The 16578-nt window shown below is 50.1% G+C and overlaps 1 protein-coding gene across 7 annotated transcripts in view; it reads left to right on the plus strand.

Annotated features, from left to right (window-relative positions):
- Window positions 1-16578, plus strand: part of LOC141172043 (guanylate-binding protein 3-like) — a 369874-nt gene that overhangs the window by 266487 nt on the left and 86809 nt on the right. For all 7 annotated transcript variants that reach the window (XM_073655827.1, XM_073655829.1, XM_073655828.1 and 4 more), the window contains 2 exons: window positions 11366-11437; window positions 12144-12230. In XM_073655827.1, coding sequence (XP_073511928.1) covers window positions 11366-11437; window positions 12144-12230 — 159 coding nt within the window. The remainder of the gene's footprint in view (window positions 1-11365; window positions 11438-12143; window positions 12231-16578) is intronic.

Below are 16578 nucleotides of genomic sequence, written 5' to 3' on the forward strand. Positions count from 1 at the left end.
CTAGCGGGTGTTTGCTAAAGACTCTTTCGTACTCCTGTACCACCCGGTAGACTCCCTCTTTTTGGTGTGAGGGAGTGGAGTCGGTGCCCACATGCAGCTTCTGACACCAGTCCGTTACCCTCCTCTGGTTGAGATGGAGGCAAGGGTTCCACGGCCTTTACAGAGTTTTGGTTAACGGTGAACAATTTGGCTAGAGTGGCATACCGGGGCAAGTATACTTCTCTTTCCCCAATGTTTAGGATGCGGACGGGTACCCTCCCATGGCGTACATCGACCACCCCCCGTGCTGTCAAAATGGTGGGCCTACTGTCTGAGTAGATGGGTTCTGCCATGACTTGGTAGTCCCTTCCTCTTAACCCGATTGCAGTCCGGCACCAGATCATCATCTCACTTTTTGGGGGCATGGCAATAGGGAACGGGTTACTCATCCTAACACTACCAATCTCACCACCAGACAGTTCTACCTGCTGCCTCTTCATCAGGGCTCTGATCTCTTTTTGTAGGACACGCTGCTGGCTGGAGCTGGCGTTCACCGCAACCTGCTGTAATATGACAATTATCTCTGCAAGACAATTTTCAATAACATTAGTACCCAAGGTTATCTTAGGGTGGCTTTCACGACGGTCAATGTCCACAATAATCAGTCCTTGCGCTGGCAGTTCAACTTTACCAATTTTGATGGTCACCTCCTTGAATTCCACCTGCGGCACGGGCTGACCATTGCTGGCTATGATGCTCAAATCGTTATCTGGGTAGCGGGTAATATCTCAGTCATTCCAGTACCGCTTAAAAAGCACATAGGGGATGGTGGTTACCTGTGACCCGGTGTCCAGTAGTGCACTCATAGGAATGCCATCCAGCACCACAGGCAAGACTGGTCGTCCCCCTACGTACTTATCACGCCAGCTCGATGGGCCTGATGGTCTTATGCCTGGGGGTCGGCCCTCTGCTCCAGGTTGGGCCCGTTTAAATGACAGTACCTCACCATATGTCCTGGTTGGTTGCAGCGGCGGCAGATGGGTTGTCCGTCCTGGTCGTAGCGGTCGCTGGGCCTTCCTCTGGACGATGGGATCCCCCTCTGTCGGTGCCAAGGGACGTCCTCCGGACTGGAAGCCAGCTGGATCTTTCCTGGAGGGGACACCTGTAAAGACTGCACAGTTCTGATTAGCGCGGCAACGCTTTTGGTCAGCTCTTGGACCTGATGGTTCAGGTCTGCAGCCGGGGCTTTGTCCAAAGCCTGTGCATCAGCTCCCACAGGCTCTGCAGACAAGGGCGCCGCCTCCTGGTGATAGGTGATAGCGGGGCTCCTGTGGGTTACAGCGCCACCTGGTGCCGGTTCTCGGAGCACCCGGATGGCCCTGTCTTTAAACTGCGCAAAGTCCAAATCAGGGTTCTGCAAGGCCATTACACGAAACTGGGTTCAGTGTGCGCTGGACTGTAGACCCTCAATGAACTGTTCAGTCAACAGCTTATCCTCATTCCGCACGCTGTCAGGGTCTGCCTGCTTAATGGCTCTCAGGGCCTCCTGCAAATTCAAAGCATAGTCCCGTATACTGTCTTGTGCCTGCTGTTTGCATCCATAAAATTTTAGTTTGATCTCTGCTGAGGTGCGGGTATCAAAAGTGTCCTTTAGACGGGCCAGTATTTCCTTTACAGTCCCCTTTTCCCTGGCTGACCAGGACTTCACTTCTCTTTGGGCTGCTCCGATTAACTGGCCTATCAGGATGCTCACTTTTTGTTCCTTGGACAGGGGGTATACTTTGAATAGGCTATACAGTCTTTCTTTAAAGTCGCTCAGGGTATGCGACTCCCCTGAGTACTGGGGTAACCATGCCGCTCCGGGGATATACGGCATCGTGAACGGCATCACTGCGGCAGCAGCCGCGCTGGCGGTGGGAGCTCCCTCCATTCCTGGTGTCTTCCTCCCCCCTAGTTAACCTTGGCCTACCTTCCGTTGCTTCCTCTCCGTAGGCCGCGGCTCCGCAGGCGATCGTCGGGGTCGAGGACCTTGCGTCGCGCGTTGGTGACGTCGGCGTCCTCTGGGCTCCTTCCAGGACCTTGCGCAGCGTCAGTGCGTAAGGCGGGGCTTCAGCTCTTGCGCGCTTTTGGCGTCCACGCCCCTCTTCTTCCCGCGCGGCGTCCCGAAAATGGCGCCCAATGGCGGGAAAATGGCTGCGGATGGCGGGAAAACGGCTGCGGATGGCGGGAAACTTCACCACGATAAGTATCACAGTCTTTCTCTGCAGGCACGCAGTACCCGGTGGTTGCGGGCACGAAATCTTGCCAACTACGCCAAAGTTGACGCGCCCCCTGGGCTGTGTGTGGGTGAATACCTGGAGCTGGGTCTCTGTGTAATGTCAGGGGTTGTAGTCTCCGTGGCAGCGACCCGGTCCCGTGGCTCAGGTTGGTCAAACCAGTGGCGGATCTGTTTACTTGGTTTTTAATGTTGAAATGTCCAACTACGCCACCCGTGGATTGCGGTCACTGAGAACCGCCGCTGCGGGGCAGACCGCTGAGGCTGATGTTGTGTGCACAGCAGAGGGTAGTATAACTCCCCACGGGAGGAGTATAGCCTCAGGGCAGCGTGTGTAGATGGTGAGGCTTGTGGTGCATGGGCACAGCAGAAATGACTCAGAGTCCGTGTAGTGCAGTTCAGGGTCTTTACTGTTGGTAATGAAGAAGGCCCTGCCGGGAGTACTGGTTAACATTAGAGGCCTGGTCAGTCTGTGAGCGAACAAGAGTCCCCCTGGCCAGGTGGAGGTGTAGGCCTTCCCGTCTAACTGCACTCTTCCTGGCTACCTTGCTGTAGTCGTGTAGTAGCCCACGTCCCTGAGTGTACCGTGTGGTGCTCACCCGTATGGCTGGTGACTTGGGGCCTTTGGTACCTTCCGCTCCTCGATGGCGGTGCTGGTCCCTTGCGTGTGACTGAGCCTCCGGGCTTTCTATGGCCAGAGGACCTGAAATCCCCTGCCAGGTGGTTTCTGCTGCTGGATGTGGATATCCTCACAGCCTCGGACTCCGGTGTCCAGTTCTCTGCGTCTTCTGCCAGGATGAGCTCTGCTAGCTCCAATCTCTGGCCTTCAGCTCCTGTCTCCTACAGAGCTCCTTGCTCCTCTGTCCCTTCCTCTGGAACTACTCTACTCTCCTAACCCCGCCCCAGATCCAGTTTATAAAGGGCAGGTTCTTCCCCTCCCTGGACTGGGGCAGGAGGCGTTGCATGCAACAGTGCTCCTGACCAGGAAAACCCATGCTCGCTCTCAGACATGGTATTTCTACCACTGTGGCAACCAGACCCCTGGGGTGCCACACATACACTATGGCTTGGGGTAATACAGATGGTTGAGTCTGCAGAGCTGTTTACTCATACTATAGCCTGGGAATCAGAGGTCTGCTCCAAAGCTTCAGTGTCTGCTAGTCAGCGTAGTAGCCCAGCTGTGAAGCAAGCTACACCACCTGTATATCTAATAACAATTTTTTACTGCATCTAACCCAGCCAATCATTTTGGGCTAGTAGCAGTGTCTCGTAGTCAGCGGAGTAGCCCATCTGAAGCAAGCTACACCACCTGTGTATCTAATAACAATTTTTTACTGCATCTAACACAGGAAATCCTTTTGGGCTAGTAGCAGTGTCTCATAGTCAGTGGAGTAGCCCATCTGAAGCAAGCTACACCGCCTTTGCACCTAATAACAATTTTTAAGTGCATCTAGCCCAGGCAATACTTTAGGCCTAGTAGCAGTGTCTGCTAGTCAGCGGAGTAGCCCAGCTGTTAAGCAAGCTACACCGCCTGTAGATCTAATTGCAAATTTTTAACTGCATCTAGCCCAGGCAATACTTTGGGCCTGGTAGCATTGTCTGCTAGTCAGCGGAGTAGCCCAGCTGTTAAGCAAGCTACACCGCCTGTAGATCTAATTACAAATTTTTAACTGCATCTAGCCCAGGCAATACTTTGGGCCTAGTAGCAGTGTCTGCTAGTCAGCAGAGTAGCCCAGCTGTTAAGGAAGCTACACCACCTGTGCTTTGGACACTTAATTTTTTCAAAGAAAGCGCTTCGGGCCCCCGGGACACTCAGTCAAGAGCATCGGGGAGGCGCCCCAAGGCAAAGGGGCTGGGACTGGCGGTAGCATGATTTGCGGCAGACCGCCAAGCTCGATCCTTATAAAAGCTTTTTAACTGCAGCAGCTTTAGTGAACGCTACTGGAGCTGAAATTACCGCGGCTGCTGGCACCAGACTTGCCCTCCAATAGATCCTTGTAAAAGGATTCAAAGTGGACACTATTCGGAGGCACAGATAGTAAGTAACCGGAACGCCCCCTCAATGTCTGTTTTGGCCATTAGGGTGCCCCTTCCCAACTTCTTGACCAGCCTGATTGCCTTGTCAAAGGAGGTACAGTATATACTACTGTACTTGGTTCCGCGTCGATGTTGTCGTTTACTGACCTGCCCCTTGGATATGACAAATGGTGGATTAGTCCGAATGTATTGGGTTCCGTTTTTGGCATGACTCCCAACGGGGATACCACTACGTCTTGTAAGGAAAGTGTTCTGAATGGAACCGCCATTCTACCTAAAGATATTTCTTTTTTTAATTTTCTTGTCACGACGTCTGGGTGTTGGTAGGCTGATTTTAGATTTTTACTCCAGCCTTTCTTGATTTTAGAAGGACATGACATGCCTATATCTGTGTCTCCTCCTCCTTTTACTCCTCCACCTCTTTTCTTTTCGCATGACTATATGTACTTGTCACTTTTCCATGTGTTAGTTGTGTCTTCTGAGCAGTTTGTCAGCTTTTGGACACCTTTGAAGGTGTTTTCTATGTGTTTTCTATGTGTTTCTATGTGTTTTTGTTTGCCTGCCATTGGTTTTAACGGTGTTCGACAGTGTTCGACGAACCGTTCAGCGAACATGCCGGTGTTCGACGAACCGAACCCGAACCGAACCCGAACACTACGGGGGTGGCTCAACACTAGTGCTAATAATGGTGAGCAGCACTGTATCGGCAGACATGCACCAGTATATATATATTATATATATATATATATATATATATATATATATATATATATATACAGTACAGACCAAAAGTTTGGACACACCTCATTTAAAGATTTTTCTGTATTTTCATGACTATGAAAATTGTACATTCACACTGAAGGCATCAAAACTATGAATTAACACATGTGGAATTATATAGTTAACAAAAAAGTGGAAACAACTGAAAATATGTCTTATATTCTAGGTTCTTCAAAGTAGCCACCTTTTGCTTTGATGACTGCTTTGCACATTCTTGGCATCCTCTTGATGAGCTTCAAGAGGTAGTCACCGGGAATGGTCTTCCAACAATCTTGAAGGAGTTCCCAGAGATGCTTAGCACTTGTTGGCCCTTTTGCCTTCACTCTGCGGTCCAGCTCACCCCAAACCATCTCGATTGGGTTCAGGTCTTGTGACTGTGGAGGCCAGGTCATCTGGCGTAGCACCCCATCACTCTCCTTCTTGGTCAAATAGCCCTTACACAGCCTGGAGGTGTGTTTAGGGTCATTGTCCTGTTGAAAAATAAATGATGGTCCAACTAAACGCAAACCGAATGGAATAGCATGCCGCTGCAAGATGCTGTGGTAGCCATGCTGATTCAGTATGCCTTCAATTTTGAATAAATCCCCAACAGTGGCACCAGCAAAGCACCCCCACACCATCACACCTCCTCCTCCATGCTTCACGGTGGGAACCAGGCATGTAGAGTCCATCCGTTCACCTTTTCTGCGTCGCACAAAGAAACGGTGGTTGGAACCAAAGATCTCAAATTTGGACTCATCAGACCAAAGCACAGATTTCCACTGGTCTGATGTCCATTCCTTTTGTTCTTTAGCCCAAACAAGTCTCTTCTGCTTGTTGCCTGTCCTTAGCAGTGGTTTCCTAGCAGCTATTTTACCATGAAGGCCTGCTGCACAAAGTCTCCTCTTAACAGTTGTTGTAGAGATGTGTCTGCTGCTAGAACTCTGTGTGGCATTGACCTGGTCTCTAATCTGAGCTGCTGTTAACCTGCGATTTCTGAGGCTGGTGACTCGGATAAACTTATCCTCAGAAGCAGAGGTGACTCTTGGTCTTCCTTTCCTGGGGCGGTCCTCATGTGAGCCAGTTTCTTTGTAGCGCTTGATGGTTTTTGCAACTGCACTTGGGGACACTTTTCACGTTTTCCCAATTTTTTGCACTGACAGACCTTCATTTCTTAAAGTAATGATGACCACTTGTTTTTCTTTACTTAGCTGCTTTTTTCATGCCATAATACAAATTCTAACAGTCTATTCAGTAGGACTATCAGCTATGTATCCACCAGACTTCTGCAGAACACAACTGATTGTCCCAACCCCATTATAAGGCAAGAAATCCCACTTATTAAAGCTGACAGGGCACACCTGTGAAGTGAAAACCATTTCCGGTGACTACCTCTTGAAGCTCATCAAGAGAATGCCAAGAGTGTGCAAAAAGCAGTCATCAAAGTGACGCGCCCCTGGGCCTGTGTCGCGCTGCGTTGCGCACGCGGGAGCTTACCCGGAGCCGGATCTCTTGAGGGTTGTAGTCTCGTGGCGGTGACCCGGTCCGTGCCCAGGGAGTCAAACTGTGTGGCTGAGTATTAGCAGTAGATGTTGGACGACTACGCCACCCGTTGAATGCAGCTATGGAGCTGCCGCTGCAGGGCAGACCGCTGAGGCCGGTGGTACGATTGTGCAGCGTAGATGGTATAACCCCCAACGGGAGGGGTATGGCCTCAGGGCAGCCGACGTGGATGATGGGGGTAGCAGGAACCACTCAGAGACGATGCGGTGTAGTTCAGGGTCTTTACTGGTGATAAAGATAGACCCTCCCGGAGTACTGGCTAGCGATCGGGGCCTGGTCAGTCTTTGAGCAGATGGGATTTCCCCTGGCCAGGCGGAGTTGTAGGCCTCCCCAACTAATTGTACTCTTCTGGCTACCTTGCTAGAGGCGGGTAAAAGTAGCCCACGTCCCTGAGTGTACCGTGTGGTGCTCACCCGTATGGCCGGTGACTCGGGGCCTTCTAGTGGCTTCCGCTCCACGACGGCGGTGCTGGTCCCACGCATGTGACCGTGCCTTCGGGTTTCTTGGCCAGAGGACCTGAAATCCCCTGCCGGTCGGTTTCTGCTGCTGGGTAAGGATTAGCCCCCACAGCCTCGGACTCCGGGTCCGGTGATAATTCTTCAATCAGGGCGAGCTCTACAGCTGCCAGCCCCTGATTCCTTGTAACACTGCTCCCACAGAGCTCCTGTTGTTCTTTTCCCATAGCTGCTTCTCTTCTCTGTCTCTACTTCTGGCATGGCCCAGGAGCTGGGCCCAGCCGGAGCCACAGCTCCCTGTCAGCCCTCCTGGCTGAACTCTCCCTTTGAACTCCCCAACCCTGCCTCAGCCCCAGGTTTATATAGGGGAAGTCCTTCCCCTCCCAGGACTGGGCAGGAGGTGTGGCATGCATAGGATTCCTGACCAAGAGACCTCCCACCTGCTCTCAGACATAACATTGCATTACTGTGGAAACCAGACCCCTGGGGTGCCACATTCCCCCCTAGTGAAATTTAGTACTCCGGGACTAAACATACTTTTGTAAACATAACAGGGTATAACAATAATAATACAATAAGAAAAACACATAAAGGTGGTCACGGCATGTCCGCAACCGGGTGCAGTCTTTGAAGGAAACAAAGGTGTCCATTTCACCAAAACAGGGAGACGTAACCAGGTAGGGGTCTGTCCTGCCCCGAGTCCTTAACAGTCTTTTAGTCCATCCTGGGTTACGCTCCACTAACTGTACAAAGGATTCCCGGTAAATCCACCAAGGACTCCTATAAATTACTAGAAACACATAATTATTTACAGGATATGGCCGCTCTCAGTCCTCGGCCAGTGGGGATAAGGATTGGCTGCTCACAGTCCTCAGCCTGGTAAGGGATAGGGGATGGCTGCTCACAGTCCTCAGCCTGGTAAGGGATAGGGACACACGGGGAACAATTCACTAATCCCAACGGGGACCATATTTTAATTAGCAGCAGTCCTTGTACCCTAACGGGTAACTATGTACAGCTCTTTATTCACGCTACTTCCCTTCAGTAGCTATGTCCTCTTTGTGCTCCCTCCTGAGGGTAGTCCTCAGACCCGTCCGGGTCCTCTTGGCTTTCCTCGTATTGGTAGTACTGCAGCTCCTCCTCGGTTAGCCGGGTTAGTATCTCTGCGACAGTCCTCCCCCCAGGTGGCCAGGACTTTACCTCCCTTTGGGCTGCCCCGGTTAATTGGGCCACCAGGATGCTCACTTTTTGCTCCTCTGTGAGGGGGTACACCTGGAAGAGGCTATCCAGCTTTTCTCTAAAGTCATGCAGGGTATGTGACTCCCCCGAGTACTGGGGTAGCCAGGCTGCCCCCGGGATATAGGGCATGGTGAAAGGCATGACCGCCACAGCGGTGGCGCTGGCGGGGGTTGAAGCTGTGAAGCTCTCCTCCGTATCCGACATCCTTCTCCCCCCTAGTGGACCGTGGCCTACCTTGCGATGATCCTCTTCCGTAGGCCGCGGCTCCACAGTGGATCGTCAGGGTTGAGGACCTTCCGTCGCGCTCCTGTGACGTCGGCGTCTGCTGGGCTCCTTCCAGGACCTTACGCAACGTCCGGACGTGAGGCGGGGCTTCAGTTCTCGCGCGCTTTCGGAGTCCACGCCCCTCTTCTTCCCGCGCGGCGTCCTCAAGATGGCGTCCAATGGCGGGAAAACTCCACGTATGGCGGGAAGAAGGCTGAAGATGGCGCCGGATGGCGGGAAAACTCCACCGATGGCGGGAAGGAAGCGGGAGATGGCGCCGGATGGCGGGAATCTTCACCACAGGTAAGTTTGAACAGTCTTTTTCAGGCACGCAGTACCCGGTGGTTGCGGGCACGAGATCCTGCCGACTACGCCAAAAAGTTGACGCGCCCCTGGGCCTGTGTCGCGCTGCGTTGCGCACGCGGGAGCTTACCCGGAGCCGGATCTCTTGAGGGTTGTAGTCTCGTGGCGGTGACCCGGTCCGTGCCCAGGGAGTCAAACTGTGTGGCTGAGTATTAGCAGTAGATGTTGGACGACTACGCCACCCGTTGAATGCAGCTATGGAGCTGCCGCTGCAGGGCAGACCGCTGAGGCCGGTGGTACGATTGTGCAGCGTAGATGGTATAACCCCCAACGGGAGGGTTATGGCCTCAGGGCAGCCGACGTGGATGATGGGGGTAGCAGGAACCACTCAGAGACGATGCGGTGTAGTTCAGGGTCTTTACTGGTGATAAAGATAGACCCTCCTGGAGTACTGGCTAGCGATCGGGGCCTGGTCAGTCTTTGAGCAGATGGGATTTCCCCTGGCCAGGCGGAGTTGTAGGCCTCCCCAACTAATTGTACTCTTCTGGCTACCTTGCTAGAGGCGGGTAAAAGTAGCCCACGTCCCTGGTGTACCGTGTGGTGCTCACCCGTATGGCCGGTGACTCGGGGCCTTCTAGTGGCTTCCGCTCCACGACGGCGGTGCTGGTCCCACGCGTGTGACCGTGCCTTCGGGTTTCTTAGCCAGAGGACCTGAAATCCCCTGCCGGTCGGTTTCTGCTGCTGGGTAAGGATTAGCCCCCACAGCCTCGGACTCCGGGTCCGGTGATAATTCTTCAATCAGGGCGAGCTCTACAGCTGCCAGCCCCTGATTCCTTGTAACACTGCTCCCACAGAGCTCCTGTTGTTCTTTTCCCATAGCTGCTTCTCTTCTCTGTCTCTACTTCTGGCATGGCCCAGGAGCTGGGCCCAGCCGGAGCCACAGCTCCCTGTCAGCCCTCCTGGCTGAACTCTCCCTTTGAACTTCCCAACCCTGCCTCAGCCCCAGGTTTATATAGGGGAAGTCCTTCCCCTCCCAGGACTGGGCAGGAGGTGTGGCATGCATAGGATTCCTGACCAAGAGACCTCCCACCTGCTCTCAGACATAACATTGCATTACTGTGGAAACCAGACCCCTGGGGTGCCACAAAAGCAAAAGGTGGCTACTTTGAAGAACCTAGAATATAAGACATATTTTCAGTTGTTTCACACTTCTTTGTTAAGTATATAATTCCACGTGTTAATTCATATTAATTCATAGTTTTGATGCCTTCAGTGTGAATGTACAATTTTCATAGTCATGAAAATACAGAAAAATCTTTAAATGAGAAGGTATGTCCAAACTTTTGGTCTGTACTATATATATATATATATATATATATATATATATATATATATATCAGCGTCTTTTTCCTGTAAGGCTACGTTCCCACCATCAGTTTTGGGGTTTTTGGTGAGTTTTTGACACAGCAGCCTTTCCACACCTATTGTGTAAGTTAGGTTACTTGTATTTTTTTCTTTGCGTTTTTGTGTGCAGCTTTTTTAAGTGCGTTTTTGACTCTAGTTGGTATGTCTTGATTTAAATAAAGCTTTGTTATTGATATTTCCTGCCATTTGGCTTTGAAAAACATCATTGATATGGTCACGTTCATTTTCCACCTGTGGATTTTCCTCACCCAATACAAATCTATGGGGAAATGTGCACAGAAAACTCAGCGTACCCACAACAGAAGTTGACATGTTGCGGTTTCGAAACTCGTACCGCAGATCGGTTTACACTGAGTAGTAAAGAAGCGCAGTGGGCAGGAGATTTCCGTAAATCCACTTTCCCGGAGAAGCAAAAATGCTTAGTGTCAAAAACTCACCTAAGACTCATCACAGGCACACAGCGTTTTTTAGGCAGGATTACTGAGCAGCTATCAGCGTGTCACATGGTTCTCAGTAGTGTAAGCCGCGAGGTCTTTCACAGAATACAGCGGACAGAGGACAGAGGATACTAGAGTCAATTTGTTGGGGTAACACCTTTTTACTAAGGACTGGAACTGGGTTGACCCGGCAGTGCAAGAAAGGAACAGCAGTAAACCTCACACACACCTAGCTCAAGGCAGCTAGGACCCTTGCGCTACACAACCGGCAGGGCCAAGTTGTACTAACAACGGAACTATAAATTTGCCTACCCAATGGTTCCGCCTAATGCAGTAAGCGTACATTACCCAGAGGAATGATAAGAACATATGGGTGCCCAAGAGGGCTCGTACAGTGGTGTAGCGCAACAGTTAAAAAACTTAACAAATCTCTATGTTTACAATCCTGTTATTCTAACTATACACAATCTCCCTACAGGGGGGAGTCTCTAACTAAGGTTCGCCCAAAACCTGCCCACAACTAACTGTCATTTTCTGAATCACTGACAACTTGTCTTAGGTATTTAGACTATTAGTTGGACTGGTGGACATTGTCATTATTTATCCCTCCATATTTCTATCTCTATTAGTTCAGGGCATGTGACTATTGCTACATCATCGGCTCGCCCTAGCATCTCGTTGAAGAAATATCGGTCCAACAGGTAAAAGATAATGTTAAGACATCCTAAGATTCTGTTCACACTAAATAAACGATGTATAATATTATTGGGTGTAAGGTTCATCCAATATCATGATCATATGGACTGTTGGAGTGTCATATAATGTAAATTCACATTAGTGTTCAGCACCATAACTATCACATCAATAGGAAGAGAAAGAAAGAAAATGTGAATAAAATATATCATTTATTAATAAATAGAAGAATATAATTATTAAAATGGATTTTGACTGCAGCCTGACAGAAGTTATCCAGGTAAAGCTGCTTGAGCTCTTAGTTTTATCTCTGATAATTACTGCAGCCAATGTCGCTCTGACTTACTGGAGGCAAATTTCTCACCAATAATTGTAAAAATGAATATTATAATAATAACAGACGCAATCCACTTAAATATAGAGATATTGGTTGTAAATCTATTAGATGGAAATTCCCAGTGTTATATTTACACATGGAAATGAATATTAATATTCACTGTAATTATATTTTAAACAGGAATATGAATAATTATTAAAGCGCAAAAATTATATCTTATGTGCAACAAAATGATTAAATATATATTAAATAATATATATATACATACAGTATATGCGCACTTCTGAATCACTGACAGTTTGTCTTAGGTCTTTAGGTATTAGTTGGACTTGTGGACATTGTCATTATCTATGCCTATATATTTCTATCCTTACTAGATCAGGGTGTGTGACCCCAACGCCCAATTCGCCTATATCACCGGCTTCCTCCATGGTCTCGTTGCAGAATAATTATCAGCCCTACAGGTAAGAGATAATGCTAAGCCATCCTAAGATTCTGTTCACACTAAATAAGAGATGCATAATATTATTGGGTGCAAGGTTCCTGGAAGCCGACATCTCGACTCATCCAATATCAATACCGCACCAACTTGAGAGAGGTCAGCAATCTACATGGCACAGAGTATGCTTCAAACACTCATTATTAAGTGCTTCTCTTAATTCAAGGTTCACACCGCATGTAGATGGTATACAGTAGAGAATATCATGAAGGAAAATTGCTGCAACTTTTCTGGGGAAATTCCATTCATCAGGCAATAAAAAAAGTGTGACTAAAACCCAGCCCGCTGCACTCTGGTGCAAACCCAGCCCGCTGCACTCTGGTGCAAACCCAGCCCGCTGCACTTCGTTACAAACCCAGCCTGCTGCACTCCGGTGCAAACCCTGCATGTTGCACCATCCAGTCTGTCCTACTGGGTCCAGCTGCTCCTTGTCCGTTGGTCTGTCCTGGAGTGGCACCTGGCTTCATTGGGAGCCAAGTCTAACCTCACCATTAGAGGCTCTAGTGAACAGACCGGTGCTCGCTTAGTCACACCCCTCCAGGCTCTCCATGGTCTGTGGCACAGTGGTTCCACAAAACACATTCTTGACAGTTTGCTCAGGCCATGGACCCCGCTGGACCCCTGATCCTGCCTGATCAGACCATGCACCAAGAGCTTTGCCGACAGAAAGGCGTGCAGGAAAAGTTGTCAATTCAGTTGCAGTCCCTGACTACCAAGTTGGAGGCCATAAACATCTCTCCAGAGTCCCCTCATGTTTAAGCAGCCGTGTCTTCTCCAGAAACTTCTCAAACTGTTTGCTTTTGTTCGAGGTTCAGGCCCCCAACTCGCAGCTCCAGCACGCTTCGATGGCAATCCGAAGCTCTGCCACGAGTTCATCAATCAGTGCCCACTACATTTTGAACTTTTTCCTCAACACTTCCCATCGGACCAAACAAAGGTAGCATTCCTTATGTCGCACATGGGAGGCAAGGCCCTTGTGTGGTTGAACCCATTATGGGAGACAGAGGACCCGATCATCTCCAATTTGCCTGTATTCTTGGAGACTTTTTGCGAAGTATTCGATGAACCCAGGTGAATCACCTCTTCAGCTTCCGCTCTTCTCTGTTAACGTCAGTCCAATTCATCTGTGGGACAATATGCGGTACGCTTCCACCCTCTGGCATCCGAATTCAGATGGAATAACAAAGCTTTGGTGGCGACATTCTGGGAGGGGCTTTCCAGAAGCATTAAGGATGAGCTAGCCGGTCGAGACCTACCAACTACCTTCGACAACCTGATCTCCCTCGCCATCCGTATAGACCTTCGTTTCCGAGAGTGTGCCCGTGAGGTGGCACGTGAAAGAGGATTTCAGTACTTGGCTTCATCCTTTCAAAGGCTGCTTGTTCCTTCACCCTCCCCTGTCGAGGCCTCACCTGAACCCATGCAGGTCGACTGTTTTGCCCTCATCAGTCAGCGACAGAGGGATTGCCGCACTAAAGGTTACTGCTTGTATTGTGGAGACATGGGCCACTTCATTCGCGCTTGTCCCGTGAAACTGGAAAACTCTAGAATCTAGGGTTGGCAGGAGAGGCCTCCCTAGACGGAAAAGACACCTCTCAACCCCTGACCCTTACTGTGGCTGTGACAACCGGTGAATCCCAGTTTATTGAGACAACGTATTTGGATTCAGGGCAGCAGGAAATTTTATTCTCCAGGCTGTAGTGGATCGCTTCCAAATCCCAGTTCGTCCACTCCAAAACCCTCTGGCTATAACATCTGTTGATGGGAGAACTCTTTGGGAGAAGGTTCGTCTGGCTGCTAAGCCGCTTGAGGTCTGTATTGGGATGCTTCATACTTAGAAGATAGTCTTCTATGTTCTTTCCCACATCTCATGCCTTTCTCTTAGGCCTATCATGGCTAAGACAGCACGAACCTGTGTTGGACTGGAGGACTGGAGAGGTGCTTCGCTGGGGACATTCCTGTCATGAGAATTGTCTGGCTCCAGTACGTTCGGCTAAGGCCCCATCTTCTCCAGCATCACTGCCCGGTTTGCCGTTTGCCTATTGGTCCTTTGACGATGTATTCGACAAAAAGGAAGCAGAGACTTTGCCACCTCACAGGCCATATGACTTGATTTCCGGATCTACACCCCTTAGAGGCTGAATTTACTCTCTGTCCCCAGCTGAAACTCAAGCTATGTCGGACTACATTCAGGAGAATTTGGCCAGGTGGTTCATTCAGAAGTCCTCCTCTCCTGCTGTGGCCGGATTTTTCTTCGTTAAAAAGAAAGACGGATCACTCCGACCCTGTATAGACTATCTGGGCCTCAACCAGACGATGGTGAAAAATAAATACCCTATCCCACTGATCCCTGAGTTGTTTTACCGATTAAGGGGTGCCAGGATCTTCACCAAATTAGATTTAAGAGACGCCTACAATCTAATCCGCATTCTCCGGGGAGACGAGTGGAAGACGGCCTTCAACACCAGGGACGGACATTATGAATACAGAGTGATGCCCTTCGGTCTCAGTAATGCATCGGCAGTTTTTCAAGAGTTCGTCAATGATATTTTCCGGGACCTGCTTTATTCCTGCGTTGTTGTGTATCTGGACGATATTTTGGTGTTTTCCCTGGATGTGGCCTCCCACAGTTGAGCAGTTTGGCAAGTTCTTCAGCGTCTTAGGGAGAATCGACTCTAAGGGCCCCGTCACACTAAGCGATGCAGCAGCGATCCCGACAACGATACGACCTGTCAGGGATCGTTGCTGCATCGCTAATACATCGCTGGTGAGCTGTCAAACAGGCAGGCTCACCAGCGATCAGGGGAGCAGCGATATCGTGGAAAGAATCGTTCCACGATGTCCTGCTCCCGTTACCAGCCTGCTGCAAGCAGGAGCAGGCTGGTAACTATGGTAAACATCGGGTTACTAAGTGCGCGTGTGCCCCTAGTAACCCGCTGTTTACCATGGATACCACTCTGCTACGGTGCGCGGGAGCCTCCGTGCACCGTAGCAGAGTGGTATCCATGGTAAACAGCGAGTTACTAAGTGCGCGCGTGCCCCTAGTAACCCGATGTTTACCATAGTTACTAGCCAGATCGTTGGTCCCGCTGGTCACACACAGCGATGTGTGCTGGCCAGCGGGAGGCCAACGACCAAAAAATGGTCCAGGACACTTTGCAACGATCAGCGACCTCACAGCAGGGGCCTGATCGTTGCAAAGTGTCACACACAGCGACATCGCTGGTGAGGTCGCTGGTGAGTCACCAAAACCATGACTCAGCAGCGATATCGCTAGCGATATCGCCATGTGAGACGGGGGCTTAAGCCAAGTATGAGAAATGTGTGTTTGAACAGTCCGCCCTTCCTTTCTTGGGTTACTTGATCTCGGATTCCGGACTCAGGATGGATCCTTAGAAAGTCTCTTCCATACTTAGATGGCCGCTGCCCGTTGGAGTCAAAGCTATTCAGAGATTCCTTGACTTTGCTAACTATTATCGACAATTCATTCCTCACTTTTCTACTCTTACTGCTCCCATCTCTGCCATGACCCAAAAAGGAGCTGATCAAAAGAACTGGTCCTCTGAGGCTGAGGAGGCCTTCCGCTCTCTGAAACAGTCCTTCTCCACCGCTCCCATTCTGCATCATCTGGATTTGAACAAACAGTTCTTCCTAGAGGTGGACGCATCCTTGTTAGGGGCTGGGGCTGTGCTCACTCAAAAATCTTCCTTCGGTCGCCGAGTGTCCTGTGGTTTCTTCTCTAAGGCCTTCTCCGCTCCAGTGCATAACTATTGGTGACCGGGAGTTACTCGCCATTAAGATGGCATTGGAAGAGTGGTGATACCTGCTGGAGGGCGAAGTTTATCCAGTGGTCATCTACACGGACCCATAAGAACCTGGCGTATCTTCAGTCCGCCCAGAGACTTAATCCACGCCAGGCCAGGTGGTCTTTGTTTTTTTGCCCGCTTTAACTTTTTGTTACATTTCAGGTCCGGTGACAAGAGTGTCAGAGCTGATGCCCTCTCTCGCTCATTTCTGTCTGGGGACCAAGAGGAGGATCCTCAATTTATCATCGAACTATCCAAGATAGTTACTGTCGCTCCAGTCAGCCTGTTGCGAATTCCCCCAGGAAAAACCCTTGTGGCTGAATCCGAGAAGGAGCGAGTTTTGTCATGGGGCCACTCGTCCAAGATGGCTGGTCACGCGGGACAAAGGAAGCAGCTACAATTGATTTCTCGCCACTACTGGTGGCCATCCATGAGGTGGGAGATCTATGCTTACGTGGCTGCCTGTCCGATTTGTGCCCATAATAAAGTCCCCAGATGACTTCCTAC

Source organism: Phyllobates terribilis, unplaced genomic scaffold, assembly GCF_046119375.1.
Source record: "Phyllobates terribilis strain yellow unplaced genomic scaffold, ASM4611937v1 Scaffold_12__6_contigs__length_324123572, whole genome shotgun sequence".
NCBI lineage: Eukaryota > Metazoa > Chordata > Amphibia > Anura > Dendrobatidae > Phyllobates > Phyllobates terribilis.